Source organism: Xyrauchen texanus, chromosome 5 (genome assembly GCF_025860055.1).
Source record: "Xyrauchen texanus isolate HMW12.3.18 chromosome 5, RBS_HiC_50CHRs, whole genome shotgun sequence".
Classification (NCBI taxonomy): domain Eukaryota; kingdom Metazoa; phylum Chordata; class Actinopteri; order Cypriniformes; family Catostomidae; genus Xyrauchen; species Xyrauchen texanus.
In genome coordinates this window covers 47845620-47871456 of record NC_068280.1, presented here as the reverse complement: position 1 = coordinate 47871456, position 25837 = coordinate 47845620, and the positions used below count along the sequence as shown (strand labels likewise).

The following is a 25837-nucleotide window of genomic DNA, read 5'->3' as shown; positions in this document are numbered from 1 at the left end:
CAAAACCACGCCATGGTCAATAAGCAAGGTGCAGACAGTCCACTTGTTAGCGATGAGCGAAATGAAAAAGTCTCTCAGGAAGTGTCTCAGCTGTTGGCCGCACACGGCTACCACCGGACCTACCAACAGTGTAGGGAAAAGGTAAAAAACTCAAGTGACTACAGAACCATCAAGGAAAACTGGACGTGGTTCGACCAAATGGACGCTATCTGAACTGGTGAGCAATGGGAGGGAGAGTGCCCTGGACTCAGCCACGATGGAGGATGGTACGTTTTATTATGTTAACTCTATACTCTGCTTTAAAGCATCACTTTATTTAGTTGACCAGCTACTGGAAGCTTAGTTCTAAAACAACCAGGCCAATTTAACTGTTACACTTGTGTAAAATCACCATGCAACAAGTGCTTTATGCAGCACAATGAGCTAGTAGCTAACAGCTAGCGGTTGTGTTATTGTTTTGGTCAGTTTGTATCATGTCACGGCAGTAGAGGTGGCGTATCTATGACAATCAGCCTATAATCCCTCCCACGTTGAGGGGCACTAAACTGCAGTGGAAATGCAAGCTCCGAAAAGTAAAGCGAGTAGAGTTGAGGCGAGTCGAAACGTAAGGTGCAGTGGAAAAGTTCCTTTAAATATGTCTCCTGTGACATATCACTCCCTGTCACTCGTGTTCCTATTTGGAGGGGAGGGCTTCTGTTTCATGACGACATACATCAATCACTTAAGTGCAACAAAGTCAGAAAAGACAAAGAAAGCGTGAAAAACTGGCGCAATGCTTCTCCCAGATGCAGTTTAAATTTAATCAAAGCGCAAACGCAACATGTCAACCAGAATTATCCGCTATTTTAGTGTATAAAGCTGCGTTCACACTGCCAGCAACACGAAGCGACAAAACAACCTCATCTCATTCATTTTCGATGAGAGTTGAAGACTTCCAGCAACACGAGCGAGGGCGACCACTGGCGACTGGATGTGGGCGTGTCCAGCGACAAAGTTGAGAAATGTTTAACGTTATGCAAATGAACAGCGACTTTTGGGAGCGACAGCCAATATGAGAGAAGATTGTAGAGCTCACGTGATCCTAATATTTTAATAATAATATTAATCGTAAAGAAACAGTGAGGTTTAGACTCTCCATGCACACCACTAGCGACCTAACCGCCAGCCACTGGTGAAATGCAGCGACAAAGTAGCTGGCAATGTGAACGCAACTTTACTGTGGCGGGGTGTGTTCGAGTGTTCATCTGGAGATAAAGCGATAAGGGTGCACGCACTTGAGTGCTATAATGTCTACTACCCATTTCGGATTACAGCAGTACTGGGGAGAGTGATAAAAAGGGACCATGCCAGATACGAGCTACCCATCAAAAAGAGACCGTGTGTGTGTTTAGCTAAAGAATGTTATGCTGAAAACCCCCTTTGAGATTGTTTATTAAATGTTATACCACTTTTGAGTTGAAGCCCAAGTTGCCGTTGTCCTCCTTCCCCTCCCTTCCTAGAACATTTACAATTACCTGTATTGAAGAAGCTTCAGGTGTTCGAGCTTCTCATCTGTTTTGATATCAGACACACTGAAGAAGCTCTGTGAGGCTCTTGTGATTGTGTACTGTATGTATCCGCTTTTTTAAATGTTACGATCGGATGGTTATTTCCTTTTATGGTCGCACATAACCGGCAAACTTCAAACTCGTTTTAGCGAAACGGTTGATTGAAAGTAGAGCACTTCACTATTGCCGGGACACATCCAGGACGGATTTGCATTTACACCTCAAATGCAATCTGGTCAAATGCGTTTTTGACCTCATTTGTATGTTTTCTCTGATCCGATCACAAAACATTTTAGACCCGTTTAAACCTGTATTTAGGGCTGGCCGCATGTTATCGGACCACCAGAAACTAATCATAATACCAGCTGGAAATGGGGCCAAACTTTTACCATTTTAAGGTGGTCTTTGCTGCTCCAATGTGGCATACGAACTTTAAAAAGGTTTTACAAGATGGTTCCTGCTAGTTGGTAGTTCAATTAATCAACCATCTAGCCCAGTTAAAAAATAGTTTCAACCTTAGCCTGGTTTTAGCTGGATTTTCCAGCAGGGATAGACATCTCCAGGATATCAAGTCACCAACACATCAACACAGTGATTAGATCCCAACGGGATCCTCAACAAGTCAGAAAAACAAGGCTTTAAGTCTGTCAATGATCTCTAAAACAGTCTCTTTTGTCTATCTCCAAACACCATCTAGCTGTTAACAGGATGGACATATATGGTCTTGGCTGTTTCCTGTCCAAAGATCTGTTGGTTTTCAGCAGGCTACTATTGAGGATCCTTTGTTTTTGCTAATGGCAGATCATTAGCCAAATCTGCCACAGGGAATTAAGATGGGATAATTTTTTTGATGAAAGTGGGTGGTAAAGATGCAGTCTGATTTTAAAACTGACAATGTTAAGGTGGGAGTGCAGGGACTAAAATAAAACAATTTAATTAATCGACAGATGGCCTATAATTGTATTAGGAACTGCAGCATTACATGGTTTAAAGGGATAGTACACCTCTCATCATTTACTCACCCTTATGCCATCCCAGATGTGTGAGTTTCTTTATTCAGCTGAACACAAACAATTATTTTTAGAAAAATATCTCCGCTCTGTAGGCCCATCCAATGCAAGTGAATGGTGACCAGAATTTTTGAATGACCAAAAATCACATAAAGGCATCATAAAAGTAATCCATATGGTTAAATCCATATATTCAGTAGCAATATATGTCTGGGTGAGAAACAGATCAATATTTTCATCCTTTTTTACCATAAATCTCCATTTTCACTTTCTATAAGTGAAAGCGGAAATTTATAGTAGAAAAGGATTGAAATATTGATCTTTTTCTAACTCAAAGTGATTGCATCATTTCAGGAGACATATTATTAAACCACTCCTGTCCTGTGGATTACTTTTATAATGCCTTTTAGACCTTCAAAATGTCTGGTTACCATTCACTTGCATTGTTTGGACCTGATATAACTGTGATATAAGCAATGTGAACGACAAAAAAAAAAAATAAATAAATACATTTGCAATTCAAAAAGTTTTTCCCCAAAACCTCATGTGGAAACACAGAAATAGCATATCCAAAACTAAATCAGCCTGTGTTGCATGTCAGAAATAGCTATGCTAGGCAAAAACAGCTAAATAAAAAAAGAAGTATATCTTTTTTAACAACATAAATTCAGCAAAGTACAGCTTCGTTGGCATTAAGTAATATTTATGGGTGATAAATTCTCAATTCACATGCCATTTACAGGCAAAATATTAATTACGGACCATGTGGGTGTTTATAGATGATATTTCAGGTTTGGATGCATTCATTGGTTGGAATGATGTATAAATACACACACTCACACATGCCCTAAAAAGGCAAATGGTGAGATCTACTCAACGCTGTCATTATGTCCTTACATACTCTTCTATTCTCAGAGAAAAACTATTTCTCCCGAGTGCACCATTTTTCCTTTTGCCTGCCGTCACATTTCTTCTGAATTCAGCCTGGCTAAGCATTCGTGCAGCTAACCCACTTTGAATTTGAATAGAGAGGAAAAATGGAGGAGCTTTTTGTCTGTGAATAGATATTGCGGAGCAGCTCTTTGTGTCATTTTTTTGTGCCTAACGAGAATTAATGGTCCAATAATAGTCAGTGTCGATGACATACAGCTGCTCGTTTTCAACAGATCTGGAACGAGCAAAGATTGCACAAAATCGAAGTATAAAACTGCTAAATCCATAAATGGTTGTTTCTTCAACTTCGGGAACTTTTAGTACTGTGGATTTCCAGAAAGTGAAGTGTCGTTAAACATTTTTTTACACTCAGTATTTTTTTTATTTCTGCTAACAATGACCAACAGTCCATGTTTATGAATCAAAGGAGATTTACATTTAAGACCATTACGAAGTCCCACACATCTCAAATTCTGTGTTGGGACACGACAGAAGAAAGAGATGTGCTGAAATGTCTGCTCTTGTTAGACTGGCTTTTTATTCACATGCACTTTGCAGATTGTCACCGTGAAAAAGAAATTGATTTTTGTTAGACCTTTTTTAGTCTAAATTTCAATTCAGAGTGCAGACTGCAATTTTGGCGTTTTAAATGATGGCCAATAAAAATACGCTCACAAGTGATATTTACCTTGAATTGTGGGCTTTTTTTTTCTTCTTTAATTACATTTCAAGCATGCTCTTCACTGACGCTTTTGTTGACTTGTTTTAACAAGTACACTAGCGTTTGTAAAAACTTTATTAGGGGCAAAACTGTTTGGTGTGGTGAAAATATCGCCACAACTGTGGGACAGTTCTTAATTCAATTTTATATATATATTGCCAAAATAAATTATGAAGGCATGCTACAAAGTTTCAAAGTCAGTATTAATGTGTATTTACAAGCAGATACCATGTAAGAATATGTAATTATAGAAACAAGCAGTACTTCCTATTCTGGTCTTTGGAGTAATTTTATTATATTTTAGATGGTTTCTATCTTTATAATATTTATTATTTTACTTCGTTTTTAATTTTATTTTGAAATTTAGCTTACATTTGGAATCTAACTGTCTGTCCACACTGGACAAGAAACTGCTGCATGGTACAGCATAATTTCAGCCAATCGGAACATATCAGATCTGAGGAAGGGTACAGAAAAATTTCTGCAGCATTGACGGTCCCAATGTGCACAGAGGCCTCCATCATCTGTAAATGGAAGTTTGGAACCACCAGGACTCTTCCTAGAGCTCTTAAACTGAGCGATCAGGGGAGAAGGGCCTCAGTCAGAGGGGTGACCAATAACCTGATGGTCACTCTGACAGAGCTCCAGTGTTTCTCTGTGGAAAGAGGAGAACCTTCCAGAAGAACAACCATCTCTGCAGCACTCCACCAATCAGGCCTGTATGGTAGAGTGGCCAGATAGAAGCCACTCCTCAGTAAAAGGCACATGACAGCCCGCCTGGAGTTTGCCAAAAGGCACCTGAAGGACTCTCAGACCATGAGAAACAAAATTCTCTGGTCTGATGAAACAAAGATTGAACTCTTTGGCCTGAATGGCAAACGTCATGTCTGGAGGAAACCAGGCACCGCTCATCACCTGGCCAATATCATCCCTACAGTGAAGCATGGTGGTGGCAGCCTCATGCTGTGAGGATGTTTTTCAGCGGCAGGAACTGGAAGACTAGTCAGGATCGAGGGAAAGATGAATGCAACAATGTACTGAAACCTGCTCCAGAGCGCTCTGAACCTCAGACTGGGGCGAAGGTTCATCTTCCAACAGGACAACGACCCCAAGCACACAGCCAAGATAACAAAGGAGTGGCTACGGGACAACTCCGTGAATGTCCTTGAGTGGCCCAGCCAGAGCCCAGACTTGAACTCGATTGAACATCTCTGGAGAGATCTGAAAATGGGTGTGCACCGACGCTCCCCATCCAACCTGATGTAGCTTGAGAGGTCCTGCAAAGAAGAATGGGAGAAACTGCCCAAAAATAGGTGTGCCAAGTTTTTAGCATCATACACAAAAAGACTTGAGGCTGTAATTGGTGCCAAAGGTGCTTCAACAAAGGATGTGAATACTTATGCACATGTGATTTATTATTATTTATATTTTTTTTCATTTAGTTTTTTTATAAATTTGCAAAGATTTCAAACAAACGTCTTTCACGTTGTCATTATGGGATGTTGTTTGTAGAATTTTGAGGAAAATAATGAATTTAATCCATTTTGGAATAAGGCTGTAACATAACAAAATGTGGAAAAAGTGAAGCACTGTGAATACTTTCCGTATGCACTGTAGGTGATCCTCCTAAACCCAGTGCCTTTGAAGAGCAGACTCTATAGTGTAAATTAACTGAAGATAGACAGAGACACAATGAAAGGATGTGCTCTTTCTTCCCGCAATGAGGGATATAGGGGTGTCACAAGTGTGGTTTTACTCTTTGCTTGGCTTCTATGGGAGGTTTGATGTTTAGAGGAAGAATAAAGATGCTTTGAAAACGGTCAACAATCAACACACCACCATGCAAACATCTGGGAGAGGGCACGTACCAGCATTTGCCTGGGACTTCCTGTTAAAACAGCTGAGTCATGTGCACAACTTCCTATCAATGGCTGAATCGAAAGATCAAACTCAAAGGAGGGGAGAGCTAAGGTTTTATCAGACTACACCGGTCCCGCAGTGTGTTTCGCGCTGAAGATTAAAAAAACAAAAACGGCTCATATGAGTCATTCGTACATGAATTGAAACGCTGCCATTAAATAGCATCACATTTCAATAGTATTTAAGTACAGTGTTCTGCCCGGATCAGTGGGGGGAAAAAAGCAAGTTCAAGAACTTTTAACAGAACTGAAAGATTTTTCACAAATGGAAATATTTCACCAAAAATAACCTACATAAAAAAATTTATATACACTTTGAACGCACTTTAAATGGCTTTGGATAAAAGGATGTCACATGCATAAAAGTAATTGTAAATGCAAATTGTTAGTCTTACCAATTCTCTGGGCAAGAACTCTTCTTGTCGTCCAACTATCAAAGACACAGTTTCTCCTAGTTTGGTGCTTCGCAACATAGCAACCAGTTCCTCTTGAGTGCGTCCAGTGATGTCCACTCCATTTACCTGCGGACATCAAAAATAAGCTATTTCCTGTAACAGTCAAAATCAAGACCAAAATTTCCATTTACCCTATGCCAAGCCATTGCTTGAAAATGGAAACATGTCATTATTAATTCAGTCTCAAGCCTGAGTGCAACCCAAGGTGGTTGAGGCTTACGGACAATTGGTCTAATTAAGTCAAGTATGCATTACGCACTCTGAAACAATATCTTTAAATTGCATCTTTAACAATAGCTTTTAATTGGATGAATTTCAGATAGCAGGCTTTCGTCGCAACAGCTTTTAATTTAATGTCATATGAATAAGCTCTGATTTTGCAGGCAAAGCTCTCATGATTGCATAGATGCAGGAAGCCCGTAATACCTCCAGGATGCGGTCTCCTGACATGAGTCGGCCGTCTTTCACGGCTGCTCCGCGAGGCAAAATACTCTTGACCAGAATGGGTCCTGGACCATGAACAGATGAGTCTCGGGTTACCACAGTGAAACCGAGGCCCTCCATACCTGTAGACAGAGGAAAACCAGAAGCGTTTAACATGCGTTTATATGACCCAATGAAGCAGAACTCAATGACAAATAGTCTTCTTAATGCTTTCACCAGTGTGTTGATACACTAGCAAGTCTACACTAGCTTCCAAACTAATTTTACAGAGCCATTTTATACTTTGTGTATTTGACTACTATATCCTTAATAAGTATATTGTGCCAAATGCGAAGTACATAAGTGTGGTTGTGTTGTATTTGCATATAAAATCCCTGCATTTAATTGCATCTGTAGTAACCCTAAACTAAACCCTAACCCTTACCCTAAGCATATCCTTAACTTCATCTCAGTAGCAACAAAAGTGAATCTTTTGCATAAAATGGGTTCCCTCTAATTTAGGGAGGGGACATTCTCATTGTAGAGAGCATTGTATTGGACAGAAAATAGTTTACGGCCCTGCAACCATACATATTTTTGGTACATTTTTTACAGTCCCAAAACTGTGAAGTTTAAATGTGTTTATTACACACATCTCTGGAATATTTGATTCTGATTGTACAACGGCACCATCCAGTGGTCTGATATTTCTCAGTGACAACCGTATATCCGAGGATTAAGTCATATTAGACCGGTCATCTGGGTATTGCGACTCATCTTCACTACTTCTCGTATCACTCTGCAAGTTAGCTAATTAAATAATTTCAATTCATATTAATGTTTTATGTCAATTAATTTATTTAGCAAGCTGAATAATGAGTAGTCAGACATTTTCGCAAAATAAACCGCCAGAATGCCGATGCAAACCTAAGTTGCAAATCAACTGTTCTGTGATTTCACATAATAAAATAGTTTCAATGCATTTCAGTATTTAATTTCCATTTACTTATTTATTTGGCAAGTCTTGTAATAAGCTGGATAATGAGCAGTCAGATGGTCATTTTCGTAAAATAAACACCAACCGAACTCATATTAACAATTCCAATGCAAATCAATATTTCATGTCCATTTATTTATGGGTTTTGAATAGTAACCATGTAATAAGCTGGATAGTGTACAGTCAGCCTGTTGTTTTTTGCTAAATAAATGCCTTCAGGGTAATAAAAGGGGTTTATTTTGCGATAACAACTGGCTGACTGTACATATTCCTTTATTTATCTGCTAAAATATATTTATTTTAAGAATAAACACATAGATAGACTTTTTTAGATGTGTAAGAAAATTATATTCACATTTTTATTTTAACATTAACTTCTCATGTTCAAAAACAATTTACTACAAAGTAGTATTTGTTTTTTTCCATTTGCAAAAATAGCTTGATTTTGTATAACTGTAATGTAACTCCATTACAGATATTAATTCATCACCCTTTTGTCAAACTCTCTCACACCAACATGGGCTAGCAAGCTATCCTTATTGTTGAGCATCGATATACAGTATTCGACAAACATTGATTAAAAGCCACAAAAATGCAATTATGATTTCTTTATTGAACAATTACTGTATATAAGGCTTATAATGTATATAAGGCTGCATCTGAGATCAATGTGAAGAGGTCATTCCCTGTATTCTGATTAAGGTTTAAAGCACTCCTGCCTGGTAACTCATGTTTAAGCTCTCTGCTTTCTCTAAAGAGATTTGAACACCTCCATCTCAACCCTGCACACTGATAAATGCTTCCTTACGCGGATTAGACAGCACTGCACTTTAATTTCACACGTGAACACATCTACAACAGATGAAGAGAGAGAGCTATACAGGATGAGGAAAGAGGGAGAGAGAAAGGGAGGTTGTGTGAAAGAAGAGTGAGAGAAACAATGGTAAAGGGTGTGGTTTAATAAATGTTATTAAAGAAAGTGAAAGCAATGGACGAGACAAGAATGAAAAGATTAAAGGGAGGAATCTCACAAAAAGAATCTCAAACTGCAATTTACGTTTCATCCCAAAATAATGAAGATCATAAAGAGTTAGACTAGAATTTTAGGATCTCACCACAGTAAGGAGCTGCTCACATAAAATGTACTGCGTAATGCCTTGTTTTTTAGCTGCTATGTCAATTTAAAATAACTTTAACCTTTAAAATTGCATCTCAAGACGGCCACATTCTGTTCCATAGCTTTATTTAGGGCAACAACGCGTTTGGTCAGAATGGTCCCTAATGGAGTAAAATTGTGTATAAAGATTTATTTTAAATATAAAAACATATAAAAGACATGTAACACAATGACTTATTCCTTTAAATCAGACTAAATTAAAGGCAATAGGGTAGCCTGATATGGAGGAAAAATGCAGCAGAGGCAAGTTGTTTGAAAATGCGATTCAGTATGAAAATCCGATAATGACATCAGAGCGTGTGGAACCCCCCAATGCCCAAATAAACTTATTGGAATTAAAAAGAAAATCTATCCCAGAAATCACAAACATAGTTGGCTTTTGTTCCAAATTGCATATAGACTGTGTAGTGAAGTTTTACCATAAGCTATGTAGCAGATATTAAAATTACTCATTATTAAAAAATCATATGAATATAAAGTACATTTCACAATATTGTGGGAAATCCTATTATCATATTTGAAAAGATGGTAAGTCTATCCCTCAAAGCCTCATTGCCATTCCCAAAGATGGTGCTACCGTGAATAAGGTGTATAGCTGCAGGCAGAGCTCTAAAACGGGTCAGGAACACCCATCCGCCATTAAAGATATAGGGATCTCTTACCAAACACTTTCCCTAACCTTAACAGTGATTGGACGTGACAGCCCCTTTTTGAGTTGGCATAACACACTTTTGGAGTAACCCCGCCCTCTTTTAGAGATTCTGCATCCATTTGGAGGTCTCCGGCCTGCAGCTATACCAACTTGTAGACATTCGATTTCTGCTTGTTGTTAGTCCATGCTGAACCTGAGACTGACAGTAAGGATTTCATGGGACAATCCATTAATTGAAACCCATCCTTTTATGGATCCACACAGACCACAGCAGCCAATAAACAAGCCAAGTTTGGGGTTTGTATACTGGCGTCTGGTCTCATTATTATCTGCACACACAACTCAGAGTGAAAGCACAGGATAGCGCTGGTTACACAAAATGTGACACGCTCCATTTAAGTCAGCGCCTATGCACACAGCACGCAGACCAAGTGACATATATTAAATATAATTTCGTTATTACAATATGCATATTTACACTTGCAATATTTTGATCAATTTGATATATTATTTCCATGATGTATAAATGTACTTCACAATTAACAATAAAACTTTTTATTTTTAGCATTACAGTAAGGAGAGTTTGGGATACCTATACTGTTAGAGGGCTCCAGACTAAAAAAAGAACGACGATGAAGCCAATGGCTCCTGAACTGAAATGTTTAGGAGCTAAATTGCGGTTTTTATTTGACAAATTACAGAACTGATTCATAATTTAATAGCTCGCATATCTGACAAAACCGTATATGAACGCGCACAAAGTGTCCCTGACTGTCGACAATGGCGACTAGATTTTTAACTATGGTAGCAATTATTAATTTTTTGTTGCATTTGCGACCATTTAAGTCACATCCCTGCGATATAGAGAGTGACAGATGGCTGATGTAGAGCTGATATAAATAACACTAATTATAGATGAACAAATAAGATTTACACAAAACTGCTGAAATTAAACAAACACTTATTTTACACAATACTCAAAATAAATATAAAAAATGCTAAACCACAGAGTGGCTAGGCTGAATAAAAACTTCAGTTAATCGGACAATTGGGCATAGTTATCGGACGATGCTCATAATCTCAAACTAACTAAATATGGTTAATATATCTACAATATCTATCACTACCTTGCATGAAAATAATATCACAACAACATTTGTGGTAGTAAAATTGGCTTCTTATTCATTATGCAACATATATTTTGGCCTTTTTTTCCCCGGGTGAAATAAAGCCTGGAGGTGTTTATGACAGGTTCTGTGCAATACACCAAGACAGACAGAGAGAGACAGAAGAAAGAGAGAGACATAAAGAATCATCCTAAGATGGCAATTCCCTTGACTCGCTTGTCCACAGGGACACGAGATTATTGAAGCCAAGAAATGCTCTCTCTCTCATGCTCTCTCTCTCTCTCTCTCTCTCTCTCTCTCTCTCTCTCAAAAAAATAGGGGCCAATTCAGCATACTAAAGATGGTAAATGATGAAATCTCATCTCCCAGAAGAGTGCCTGACATTAAAGTTTTAAACCATAGCACCTGTCAATCAGCTGAGAGGAGGGGGTAAAGAGAGAGAGGCAAGAAAAAAATGGTTAAGAAACAGAGATATATATAGAAGTTGATACGCAGCAGTTATGACATACAGTAGTTTAAATCATTTGGTACATGGCTGCACCCTGCTGAGCTTAAAGTCAACATGAAATGGCGCCCCATCGTAACCCATTTTACTTCCATAATGTGAGGTATTTATGAGTGAAAGAGAATACAAAAATTGAAAGAAGAGACTTGATTATATCCATCAGGAACTAATAGGATTGTGAAATGTCAGCAGAAAAGGAAAGTCTTTTCAGAGGCAGAGCAAGTCATTTGATTTTCACGAACGATTACAATTACAAAGAAATTGTTTTATTTTGAATAACGTTCACTGATGAATCAAGCACGATAAAGTAAAACAGGGTACATTTTGAATTCACATCTGGCATACCTTTCTTCAAATCGATCTTCAGTTTCTTTCCAGGCTTTTTGCTGACCATATTAACCACAGTGGAGAGGGCCGGAGTCTTTTTGGAGGCGGGACTCTCACTACGATCTCTCATGGAGGGTGACGCGCTGACAGGAGGAGAAGGCGTGTCTTTGCGATTGTACGTCTCCATGGGGGGATGTCTTGCAGGTAAAAGCTCCTCCTCTTTCAGGGGTGGGGTCTGTGAGGCAGGGGGCAGGGGTGATGGCGTTGGTGCATTGGAACCAAGTTTGTTGACCAAGAATGGGCTCTTAACCTTCGGGACCAATGGGTTTGGCTCAGTGCTGGTGATGAGTTGCCCAATGAGGCTCTTTTCATAGCGAAGCTTATTGGCGACAGGAAGCACCTCCAAACAAATGATGGTAGAAGACATTGCTTGACGAAACACCTCCTGAGACCTAAAACGAAATGCAAAAATGGTCTCTCAATGATTCAATGGCTTAGAAGAGCTCTAGACAGCCTCCTTCATTAACACACTTTAAGAGCTTTAAGGGCCTCTAGTGGGAATCACTTTTTTCCTGAAATTCGCCATGTTAATGTAGACTAGCTTGATTATGCGTACAAATTGTTTTACGAACAATTCACACAGGAATTGGAATTCGTTCTGCTTATATTTAATGTGGACTCAACTTTTGGACTCAATTGGCTTATAAGCTTTTATAAATGGAGACAGTAGCTATATGATAAATGACACCGCTATTCAAAAAATATTTGAACAAACTATTCTTCCAAAAAACCATTAAGTTCAATAACCATCTCTAGGCTGGTTATGATTGTCACGATTCCCTATCAACTCATTTTTGGCATGTTAATATTGAATTTAACTAACGTGCGGACACAGGTGTGTGCTTTGAATATGGCTCATCCCATCTGCATTTTGACTCTGAACTATAGGGATGGGCAATCAAATTCTCAATATTTATCGTGATAAAAAAATCCACAGAGTTGCCTCTTTTCCCCACATACGAGTAGACATGAGGCACCTCTTCCAGAGCGCCTTCAGACCAAAAGGTTTTTTCCTTCTAAATTTAGCTTTATTAATCAGCATGTTATGAGCCTTTAATAATTAACAAATATATTTCTGTTCTAATTTTGTGAAATTAATCAGATGTCATCATCTCTGGCATGGATGACAAGGAAAGACAATAAAATGAATAGTTTATAGCCTAGTCTTTCTCACTTTAATGAAAATATAAAAAGGGTCCCATTCAGACTTTTATATTTTCTACATTTTCTATCAGGGGATACACCTGAACCCCAAACAATATCATTCCTCAGTCACAAAGAATCTACGTCCCAATACTTGCAATCTGAATGTAACAAAATATCAAAATTATTTAAAAAACATTATATGTTGTTATTATGCTTCAAAACGAACAGATGATCTTTTAACATTAATGTCCAACTGCACTTGATTGATATAAACTATAACATTTTAATATTATGGTAAAAGATCCCTCAGACACCACTGCTTTGGCTGTCTCTGGGCCCTCAATTCAGTTTTGTACAGACTATTTTGACCGTTTAAGATTTGTTTTCCTCTTTACTTCTGCCGACTTGGAAATGTAAAAAATTTGAAAATGTGAATGTATATCGTGATAAATATCGATTATAAAAAAAATGTACAAAAAAGATATGAAAAAAAAGCCATATCGCCCAGAACTAAGGAATATCAGTTTTATAATAAAGTTATAACTCAAATCAACAACTAAATCGAAGGCCTTATTCCTGGAAAGTGAGAACGATTAATTTCTGTGGAAATCATTCGTAAAACCATTTTTTCAAATGACAGATTCTGGAACAATTAACACTAAAATTCGCTCTGCTTGTGTTTCATGAATAAGCCCCATCGTTTAAAAAAAAAAAAAAAAACTAACCAAAAAAAACACGTAACATTTTTTTAAAAAGATGCCAAGGTCAAGTTTTTTTTTTTTTTACTTTTTTGAAACTATTTGAGTACAGATTTTAATAAGATTAAGAAGAAACATCTGATCGGAGTGTGTTTTATGAATGAGTTTATGAAACAACAAACCAAAAATCTCCATTATAACAAACATTCGAAAAAAAAAAAAAAAAAAAAAAACACTGGGTGGTTACCAATACAACAAACACTTCGCAATTTGCAACTAAAATGATTAATAGTGGACGTCAATTGAAAAGGGGCACCACAGTTCAATGGACATGAAAGTTTGACATGTTAGATTGATTAGATGTGTCGAGCATGTTCTTCATTTTCGACAAAGTACAAATTGTCAGTGAAATTCGTTCTACTTGTGTATGTTTTTAATGAGGCACGACATTTTTCTTTTTATTAAACAACGGACCAACAGAAACCACCTATAAAATAAACACCACAATTTGGCCATAAAATTATTAATAGCTGACCGTTTTTTTGTGATTAACAAAAAATTGTATTGCACGATGAGCACATCAGAGCAATAAAAAAATTATTTTCTTTTTTTAAGTATATGAAACTTTTCAGAGTGTCAATCAAGACTGGCTTGATTGCAGTCTTTTTTTATTTTCTTCCAACACCTTTAATGCTCAGACCATTTCTCTTCTCTAATAGTGCCACTTTGTTTAATCCACAGACATTTTGAAGGCTGTGTGATACTTTTGATGTCACTTAATAGGGCAATTCCACACTCGAGGCGAGAGAATGAGAGTGCAAACCGTTCTCTTTTGTTGTGGTAAAGTTATAGGACTGAAACTCGGTGAGAAGGCGAGGAAAATAAAAGCCAGAGAGGACAGATTGATAACAAGGATGACAAAAGGATCGGTACAATTGTGTTTGAGCGCTATGAGTGACTGTGAGAAAGAACAATCGAATGAAAGAGAGAACAACACAAAAGATGGATGTAAAAGAAGAGAATGAAGTACAGAGTGTGGGATGATTAGTAATCCACATGACAACACTGAAAGTGTGACTGATGAAGAGTAGAGCACTCACTCAGTGAAGGACTTGTCTATTAACTCCGTGTCATTGATCTGTACAATGCACTCGTCCTCTTGAAAGAGCCCCTCACGTTCAGAGCGGCTGTTCTCCTCGATGGATCGGATATGCAGACCCAGAGTCCTGACGACACAAGCAAAAACACTTTTCAGAGAGCATTCAAAAACTATGAAAGATTATGAAGTGGCACATTTATTCCAAAATGCAAACTATTAATTAAAAAACCGATCTTGTTTGCATTAAATAAAATTGTAATAGAGTATTAGCACATATGCTAACCACTAAGTCACCGGACTTAGTGGTTAGCATATGTGCTCCTGATGCATTGATCGGAAAATGTGTGTTTGAAAATGGCTTTTCACATACCAATTGCGGTGTCCCCATTGTCTACTCATTGTTAGCTGTACTGTCTTATATTACTAATAATATACAGTAAATAATAATAATAATAAAACATTGGTTGACTCCAGTGTAGAAGAACAAAAAAAAATACAGAAAAGAAACAAAGCAAGACAAAACACAACACAATATGAAACAAAACAAACAAAAAAAACGTAAAAACTAAATTGAAAGAAAATAAATGAAAACAAAAATAAAAAATAAGAAATACTGGTCGACTCCAGAGGAGAAAAACAGAGGCCTGTTGCACCAAGCAAGTAAATTGATGGTTGACAAAAGCAAAAAGAGCTAAATCTGTTAAGATCGGGTCAGTTATCACAAGACTCTCCTCTAATAATCAACCTTCTCTGTCAACTCAGAGTTTGCTTAACCCTAAAGTGCTTGCACATGAATGAGTGGCGTTTGCCACCAACAGCCAATGTGTGAAACATGGAGAAAGACAGTGGCAATATGGGCATTAAAAATGCAATATTTGATCCCAGTGTCATTATAATATTATAGAATTCATGATTTTATGCTTTACTTTCATTCCGTAGCCCTGGCTTTACATTTTTTTTTTTTTACATTTTCCACTAGATGGCACCAATTTTATCATGTTTAGCCTATGGAGCAAATACATGCTTTTTTCCTATTTTCTGTTTCCTGTATTATAGAGCACTGCAGTCCAATTGAATAAATGATGCAGCTAAAATTGTGTGGGTTTATTGCTATGAACATCAGCGCTTGTTTTGTATGTGTATACTGAGAAGTATGTTTATGAAAAACAACAGTGGCATTATGTAAACAAACTGGAATTTAAAGGATTCAAATCCTGAAAATGAATGAATATTTGGCAGTTATGATCAGGACTGATGTTGGTCAGTGAATGTGGAAAATAATATTCATATATATTTTTATGGCAGTTTTTTGTCACAGATATTTCTGTCCTCTAAGATCCTGTGTTTTTTGTTTTTTTAAATCTGACACATCATAAAAAATAATACAAATAACATTAAACGTTTCCCAAAGTCTAAGTTTGGGGGTTTGACTAATTGAAAGAACTAGTCCCCACATATGTTGCATATTCATTGTAATGGGCATTAAATACCTTAAACTCTCATCCTCCACAAAATTAATCTGCCGGTAGGCTGTGGCTATACACTTTCTTAAAGCAATTGTGAAGCTAAGTTCATGAGTCGCATCAAAGCGGCAATGCCAGCGCTGTGCGCCATTTAAACTTACCATGAAAAGCGCTTGCAAACAAAAATGTCTCATTCAGGGTTTTGGTGATAGTTAAGATTTAGTGTGCAAAAATAAACATGTTAAACTTTTTCAAATGAATCACATGTGTTAATTCTGACAGCTCTAGTTGAAACATATTCAAACAACGTCCTCACAATTCACTTTAAAATTCCTCACAATTTCTTTAAAATTAGATGTGATAATATCTTTTAAACTGACCTCTCCAAGCAAGTCTGATGATAGATTCTGACTATTGGGAAATTTAACTAAATACAGGCTTTCATTTGCTGTTACTTCCTTTAAAACGGCATGGCTTCCTTTTAGACTTTCATGCCCAAACCAAGAGGAGTCCACCAGGCCACTGAACACATTTGCCACCTACAGAGAAATGGTCTGTTTCCATCCGGAGCTCACCAGGGCACACACGCCCCAACAGGAAGTGTGTTAGCATCCACCCAGGGAGGACTTCCTGTCATTTAGCACGTGTGTGTTCTTGCCATTTAACCTTTGAACTCTCACCTTTTTTTAATACCGTTCATGTAATCTGAAAGAGCCATTTACCTAGCCACTTCCTTTGAGTGTGTATCATGCGCGTGTGTGTGTGTGTGTGTGTGTGGCTTACCTTCCACTCAGTGAAGAACTGTATGGTATAACTTTGATTCCCAGAGGCCCACCTTCTCCTGAGATCTTCACCATTCGTGTGAGACTGCTGCATTAAAGCAAACACATTAGGTCACAGTGGTTAGACGTTACATTTTTCTTTGCAGAAAAGAAAACAACTGATACAAACTGAAAAATACATTTTGAAAGTGGAAACTTTCAGCGGAACGCAGTTACATTAGCAGAATAACAGTCACACATCAAAATGACAAGCCAAAAAGTCATTATGGTAGGAACTGTCTTAGATATCAATGGTGTGGTACCACTGTCGCCTGCATCATTTCCTCAGGTTAAAAGCACGTCACACGAGAAGGTAAAGAGTAGCGTGTGTGCAACAGCAGTCAATAAGTTCTTCTTGCACTGCGATTGTGTGTAGATACATAATACATTTTAAATGTTACATTTTGATTAATTGTCAAACAGTACGTTAAATCGTAGGTAATGGGCGTGGCCACTTTTACTAAAACGGTTATAACTCTTGAATGGAATAAGATTTTGTCACCAAATTTGGTAAACAAAAACAAAATCGAAGGACAAACTCAAAAATGCACGTATCAACCTCTTGGTGGTGCTATAATAGTAAAAAAAAAATCTAAATGGCTCTATGGAATTGTTGGTCCTATCAGCTTGAAATTTTCATGCAGTTTCTACATCCAAGGTGCCATCAAGGACCATTAGGACAGTCACATATCTTGAAAAACATGGCCACCATCTAACAATTAGATTTCTGCAGCTTTTATATAGGGTTGATAAGGCCGATCGGAACGAAACCTGGTAGGCCTATTAGTCTCTTGGTCCAAGAAGAAATCCTTTGGGAGGCACTATAACATTTTACATGCGTGTATATCAGTGTATACCACTGTGTTTCATAAAGAAACATAATATACATCCCATATTGTAGATCTCTTCATCTTTAACAACTTCGCTTTAAGTGCCATTGGTGTGAAACAAAATGTTCATTAGATGCTTGAGATTATTAAAAAAATTAAATACTTTAATCGTAGTCTGTTCACCCAATTGGAACCAAACCAGTGCAGAAAGATTCAGCAGAGTCCCAGTATAAAAAGTTAAAAGATTTTTAACATTTTGATTCAGTGCCAAACAATACGTTAAAACGTACATAAAAAAAATTGCGTATCTGACTATGGAACCGTTAGTCCGATTGAATTGAAATTCTGCATGCAGTTTCTGTGTCCAAGGTGCCATCAAGGACTATAAGGACAGTTGCTGCCATCAACAAAATCAACTTTTCACAGCTATTTGAACTAGTCCTAGGCCATTCAGCCAATCGAAACCAAACCAGTGCAAAAAGATTCTCTGGAGTCCCATTATTAACAATTATCAAAAATGTTTTAAATTTTGATTCATTGTCGTTAAGCTACACCAAAATGTTCGCAGTGGCCATGACCACTTTTACTTAAACGGTTATAACTCTTGAACGGAATTAGATATTTTCACAAATTTTGAGAACACCATTCTGAGGACACAAGAAAAAAAATTGCCTATGCCTCTTGGTGGCGTAATAACAGTCAAATATTCCATATCTGTGTGCTACCTTACGTTTCTAAAAATTAAGGTACTTTAATAATGTTTTAGTTGCTAACAGGCTGTCTTATTTATACTTAATATCTATTGTTTAAGTACTTAAATTACCTTAAGGCTTGAACCCTGTTAATAGCTGCTTGCCGCATTTTTATTTCAATAATTATAGCTTAATTATTGTCCAGAAATTTTTCAAGTTTCATTTAATTTCATCATCAAAATGGTGTCTAATTCACATCACAGTGCAGCGTGATCATTGAAGATTTAAATCACATCTGAAATCTCATCTATACACAGGCCTTTGAGTCTGACAAATTAAATGTAGGACACAGTTTTGGAGTGTTTGAATTTTAGACTACTGGTGTTTGTGTATGTGTTCATTTTGAAATGTTATGTTTTAAATTGTATTACTGTGAAGCACTTTGGTTAACTCTGTTGTTTTAAATGCTATATAAATAAAGTTTGAGTTGAGATTATAGCTCAAATTTATACTATACTTTGTTTTACTGTGGATTAGTGCCCTGCTCTGTCATCTCATACAACATTGATATTCAATGTTTGGAGTTTCTAGTGGGTGAGCGCGGTCAGATTTAAAGTACGCAGCCCTTCAACGCTGAAATTTCAGCCTTTAGCAGTTTAATAAATCATGTCATGATGTAAATTTGATAAAATGTCCATTTCAGTGTACAAGGAGTAACGGAGCATGCATTCAAAATAAGCCTGTGAGCATATTAAAGCAGTCGTGAGTCAGACATATGGCGCGCTGATACTGGATAGAGTCGGTGCTCAGTACTACCGGTATTGCAGAAATACTTGTATTGTTACATCCTTTTTTAATTTTAGTACAGACTTGTTACCAAAGTACAGGTACTTTTGTCAACACTACTCATTACAGAGCAACAGTTTGAAGAGAAACTTGATGTTTATAGCTAGCTACCTGAATAATAACACATCCAGTTTAATGAGCAGATATTTGAAGATAACTATCACACCTTGATTACTGAGTGTTGTTACCACCACAATTAATACAAAAACACACATTGTTTGTTTAACGAGACCACATGATTAAAAGGTATTTGCCAAACATTAGCATCTGCATTTGTGTACTTGCATAGGCAATGTTTCTAAAGCAGTGCTTTTAAAACACAAACACACACACAAACAAAAAGCAAGTATTCATCAGTCTGTTGCTTTGTACTCGTCAACACACAGCAAATCCATTTGCTGTTTATGTCCTGCTGGGCAACATTAATGACCAAACAAATGAGCTGAGAGCCAGTGCAGTCCCTGCTATTCAGTGAATGTGTGTGAATCTGTGTGATGAGAGCCAAAGGCAAAGGTGTCTACCTGCATCTCTCATCCCAATCTCATTTCCCCGCTCTTCCATCTTTGTCACAGAAAGCATATCAGGAAGTTTCAAACAAGAAAATCAATCACAGTTACACACCTCCCGAGCAAACACTTCAGATCTCTTCCAAAACCATTCGACCTGCCTTGCTGTCTTCTGCCTACATAGGCAGCTACCATCAACTGAAGCATACTAAAGGCTTGTGTTTTGCATAAAACTAACATTATCGTCATACAAAAGTATGGAGTAATGGATATTTTGGTGGCGTGTGGAAGAGAGGCGTAAACGTAGCGAAATGCATGCATTTTCAAAGGAAAGGAAAGCTGTTCAGGTTATAGTCCAAAAACCCGCAAGAGAATCCGCCATAAACTGGCCAAGAACCACCCACATAGACACAAGGGCAAGTGCAATTTTATTTATATAGCACCTTATCATACACATAAGTTATTCAAAGTGATTTAAAAGCAAATAATAAAAAATACAGACAAGTTTAATAAAAGGCAAAGATTAATTTAGTCAGAATATATAAAATAACGAAGTAGCATAAAAACTGATTTAAAAGCAGTGAAAAAAAGAACAGTTTTAACTTCATTTTAAAACTGGCTACTGGTGTGGTATATCTAATGTCCAAAGGGAGCTGATTCCAGCAATGGGCAGCATAATGGCTAAAAGCCATTTCACCATTTTTAGTTTTAACTCTTGGCACCACTAGCTGCACATTCCCTGCAGATCTGAGAGACCTACTCAGCAAACATATATCTGATATATTTTGGGCCTAAAACATTGAGACTTCTATTCAACAAGTAGGGCCTTCAATTCAATATTGTACTGGAAGTCAATGCTAGGATCTAAGAATTGGTGTAATGCGTTCTTCTTGGTGTTTGCCAGTATTCAAGCAGCAGCATTTTGAATAAGTTGCAAATGTCTAATGGTTTTATTGGGGAGGCCTGTAAACATTGCATTCGAGTTGTCCACTCTAAATAAAAGCATGAATAAGCCTTTCCAAATCTTGCTTGGACAAAAAAAAATGTCTAATTTTAGCTATATTTTTAAGATGCCAGAATGATGATTTTGTTACAGCTTTGATGTGGCCATGAAAATTTTTATCCTTATCAATGATTACATCAAGAGTCATGGTAAGCACTGAGCAACAGCCTTCCTTCCTTATTGCCAAAAATAATGATTTCAGTCTTGTCTTTATTTAATTTAAGGAAGTTATGTTGCATTCAATTGTTTGCATTCTGAAGGCACAGACACAGCATGTCATCAGGTCCACAGCCATTTGGTGAAAGTGCTAGATATATCTGGGTATCATATGCAAAGCTGTGATAAGCAACCTTATAATCTTGGAAAATTCAAAAAAAGAGTAAGCATGTACAGACGGAAAAGGATGGGCCCAAGAACCGATCCTTGTGGGACTCCGTACTTCATGGCAGTTCTCTCAGATTTATAATTACCGATACGGACTACATATCCCCTGCCTTCTAAATATTATCTGAGCCACATGAGGACCGTTCCTGAAACCCCAACCTAATTTTCCAATCTATCTAGAAGTAATTCATGATCCACAGTATCAAATGCTGCACTGAGATCTAATAACACCAGAACTGTTAGACTCCCCGAATCATTATTCAGGCGAATGTCATTTAAAATCTTTATGAGAGCACTTTCAGTACTATGATATGAGCGGAAACCTGATTGAAAGCCATCAAGGATCTCAATCGTCTGCAAGAAATTATTGACTTGATGTAAAACTACTTTCTCAGTAATCTTACTTATAAAGGGAAGATTTGAGATAGGCCAATAATTGTTTACTATTAATGCATCAAGCTTTTTTTTTTCAGAAAAATGTTTCTGATTGACAAGAAATCGATAAATCACAATTCGATTTTTTTAGGGCCGGGGTTATCTTAGATATACACTGATGAGCCTAAACATTATGACCACCTGTCTTATATGATATTGGACTCTACAAGATGCCTGAAGATGTCCTGTGGTATCTGGCAGCAAGACATTAGCAGCAGATCGTTCCAGTTCAAGATGCGAGGTGCAGCCGCCGTTGATTGGACTTGTTGGTCCAGCACATCCCACAGATGCTAAATCAGATTGAGATCTGGGGAATTTGAAAGCCAGTGCAAACACTTGAACTCTTCACCATGTTCTGCAAACCATTCCTGAACAATGTGTGCAGTGGGACAGGAAGCATTATCCTGCTGAAAGAGGCCACTGCCATCAGGGAATATGTTTGCCATGAAGGGGTGTACCTGGTCTGCTTTGATGTTTAGGTAGGTAGCAATTGACATACGCATGAATGGCCAGAAGCAGGGTTTCCAAGTAGAACATTTCCCAGAGGATTACACTCCCTCCAATGGCTTGTTGTTTTCCCACGGTGCATCCTGGTGCCATCACTTGCCCAGGTAAATGGCGCACATACACAAGGCTGTCAATGTAAAAGACAACGGGACTCATCGGATGGGGTGACCATCTTCCACTGCTTCAAGGTCAATTTACAACTCTTGCATACCCATTGTTGGTGCTGTCGATTGTGGACAGGGGTCATCATGGGCAATCTGACTGGTCTGCAGCTACGCAGACCCATATTCAGCAGAGTGCAAAACACTGTGTGTTGACACATTCCTCACATAAACATCAGTGAAAATGTTCACTGTAGACCTTCTGTTGGTTTGGACCAGAAGGGAAAGCTTATGTTGCCCTTTCGCATCGATGAGCCTTGGGTGCCCAACACCCAGTTTGTGGTTTTTCCTCAGGTATATAGGTCACCACTGCTGATCGGGAGCACACCACAAACCTTGCCATTTCAGAGATGCTCTAACACAGTCCCCTGGCCTTAACAAACCGCAAACGTGAACTAATAAAACCTCAAACACACAAACACTGTGTTCTCCTCCATTTGCATTCCTTACAAACCCCAATTTGGACATGTGTGTTTTTGTGTCGATTCTTGGGTGAACTATTCCAATAAAAAAAGCTAATTTATTAAAGCCTAATAAAAACCTATATGGACCTTTAGAGTTTCATCAGGTGACATGGTATTTTAAACCACTTTACTGCTTAATGAGCTGTGAAAGTGTGGGTGAATGTGTGTGTATCATCAGTAAGGCTGATTGACAGAGGCAGTGAAGAGCAGAGAGCGATAAACTTCATCCCTCTCTCAGGGGGAAGAGATGAGGTCACATGACCTGTGATAAGAGCCACGACGCCTGTGGAGTAAATGTTGTGTATACACATCTCGCCCTCAGGCTATGAGAACAAGTGTACTTATTAAGACTGGGAATGATGATATACACACAAGCTCTCCATATTACTTTAGAATACAAATTCTGTGTGCTGTTGTATATCTTAACATGAAATAATCTACTCAAGAGGAATCAGAGCATTAAAATAAGTAGACCTTTCACGCTGATCTGAGAACAGTGATATTGTTTCCATTATTATGGCTTGAAAAATTTATAAAAAAAAAAAAATAAAAAAAAAGAGTTTCTAGAGAAGCATTAAAAGGCTAACTCAAAATCAAAGCAGAATATTAATTACAATTATACTTGCGGCATATTGCTTAGTGCTTTTAAAGTTTCTTTAAAATGCTTACATTTTGTAAAAGGGGCTCTTCAAAAAATGTATATCAGTATTTGAACTGATATTGACTGCTTATGGTTTTAAGATATTGGTTATCGTATCGGCCAATTACTGTGATAAATATTGGTTATATTAGCTAATCAAAGTGTTAAAAATTGTTAACATCTCGGTCCATTACACTGTAAAATTCTGATTAAAATTAGAGATGTCAAAATAAAGCCATTAACGCAGGCTTAAAAAGTTTAACGTGATAATTTTTCTTAATCGCGATTAACGCATTTACCTTTAATAAAGCAATAACCAGCAAAAATACTGGTTGGAACGGCGGAACCTTTGTGATGTGTCCACCCGGAGTCATGATACGGACAAAGCAAAGCAGCGATGGATAAGGGCCTCTTATTGCAAATCCTGAACAAACCAGTTTAGCGAATACATGTTTACACATTAGCTTCAACTCAGCTGACAAGCAATGAAAGTAGCTATGTGGTTAGCTAGTTAGATATAAGCTCATTGTCATGAAGAGTATAAGATGGATGTTATTTATTTACATTCCAGCACTGCGGTCACGATTATACAATTTGGCTGACGATTAACTGTCAAACAAATAATTGTATGTTTTAGGGTTTTCACAATTAACTGTCAAATTGTCATATTTCATACTTGATGTGTATAAAACAAGTGATTTATACACCTTTTTGTTTATTTTTTACTTCAAATATATAAATAAAATATATTGGTTCCTTTTAAGGCTTTAAAACTATATGAAATTATGTTTTACATCTCTCTCTCTCTCTCTCTCTCTCTCTCTCTCTCTCTCTCTCATATATATAGGCCAAAAGTCTCTCTTTTTGGTCAACTTTAGTTTTGGTAAATTTGACATTTACATTGTCGTTTTGGAACTCATAAAAAAAATGTATATTGAAAACATTTATAATATAATATGAATGGGGTTGCGTCAGAAATGGCATCCAGCGTAAAATCTGTGCTAAGTCAAATATGCGGATCATGCATCGTCCGCTGTGGCGACCCCTAATGGGAGCAGCCGAAAGGAGGAGAAATTAAAATAAAAATGTATATTTTTATTACATTATGTAAAATTTCGTCTCATAATGTCTTCACTTTCACACAATTTCAATGCTCTTAGATTAAATCCATAAATCTTCATTTCTCATTACGCAAAACCATAATTGTATCACTCCACAGAAATAGAGTAAGCGTGTGTGCCGTCCTCAGTTAACAGTGCATATATGAACCCGTTATGACCAGGAATATTTGCCATTACACAATCATTTAAAGTAAAGCCGCAGCTCTTTGTGTTCGCTATCAAAGTTTATATTTGTTCTTTTATATTTTGGAGTTTGGAGCGAGCACTGCTGATGACGCGTGCACATAGTGCGCTTAACACGCACTCCCGGACAGAAGGTGCTCTGGTTGACATCCGCAGTGCTGAATGACACACAAACGTGCATTTTATGGCATTTATATATTTGCTTAATGGGGATTAAAATGGGATTGGAATATGAGGTGCAAAATAATTGCGTTTATCTCAAATAATCGTGGCTGGATCAGATGATTATTTGATAAATCGCGACAGGCCTAGTCATTTTGTGAACAGCCAATGGAAATCAACCATGCATGGCTACAACACTGGACCACAAAGAACAAGCGCATAAAGACTGCACAGAAATGGGCTCGATCCAGTTTCTTTAAGACTAGGAACAGAGAAGCAGCAACATCAACAGCAGCGCTCCAGTCCATGTTCGTTTACACCCATCATGCGGATCTTTGAATTTGGCGCGTGTTTCCATGTGTGTTTATGATAGGATCCACTTGGCAGCAGGAGTGATCCTCAGTTGTTTAGTTTGTGATGCCCAGTTTTTGTCTGTAGCTATTTACATATTCGTAAGAGTATTTTTAGATTCTGTTAAGATTTTAGAAGTTGTGTAGTGTAATCTAGCCTAAAAGTGCTTTTCTTAATCAGAGCAGATGAAGAAATTTGTTTTAGAGTTTAAATGGTATTTTTGTGCTGATGTGTGAATGGTAGCAAAACGGAAAATGACGGTCCCCAACAGATGCCCGTAAGAATAGCAGATGTGGTACATTTAGTAGTAAAAGCAATCCAACAATTTTACTACAATTTACCAGGTACTGTGTTAAAATATCTGTTTTCATATCAGTCTCAAATTTTTTGAAAGCTACAATTTCCCAATGTATATATTTGCACAATTAAATAAAGATATTTATATAATTGCATAGGGATTGTATATATAAAA

General features: G+C 37.5%; 1 protein-coding gene across 3 annotated transcripts in view; it reads right to left on the bottom strand.

Annotated features, from left to right (window-relative positions):
- pard3ba (par-3 family cell polarity regulator beta a) overlaps window positions 1-25837 on the bottom strand; it is a 195367-nt gene that overhangs the window by 99885 nt on the left and 69645 nt on the right. For 2 of the 3 annotated variants that reach the window (XM_052126534.1, XM_052126536.1), the window contains exons 6-10: window positions 17043-17129; window positions 14798-14923; window positions 11812-12245; window positions 7012-7151; window positions 6526-6651 (exon numbers count right to left, since the gene is read on the bottom strand). In XM_052126534.1, coding sequence (XP_051982494.1) covers window positions 6526-6651; window positions 7012-7151; window positions 11812-12245; window positions 14798-14923; window positions 17043-17129 — 913 coding nt within the window. The remainder of the gene's footprint in view (window positions 1-6525; window positions 6652-7011; window positions 7152-11811; window positions 12246-14797; window positions 14924-17042; window positions 17130-25837) is intronic. The other variant, XM_052126535.1, reaches the window with a different exon arrangement.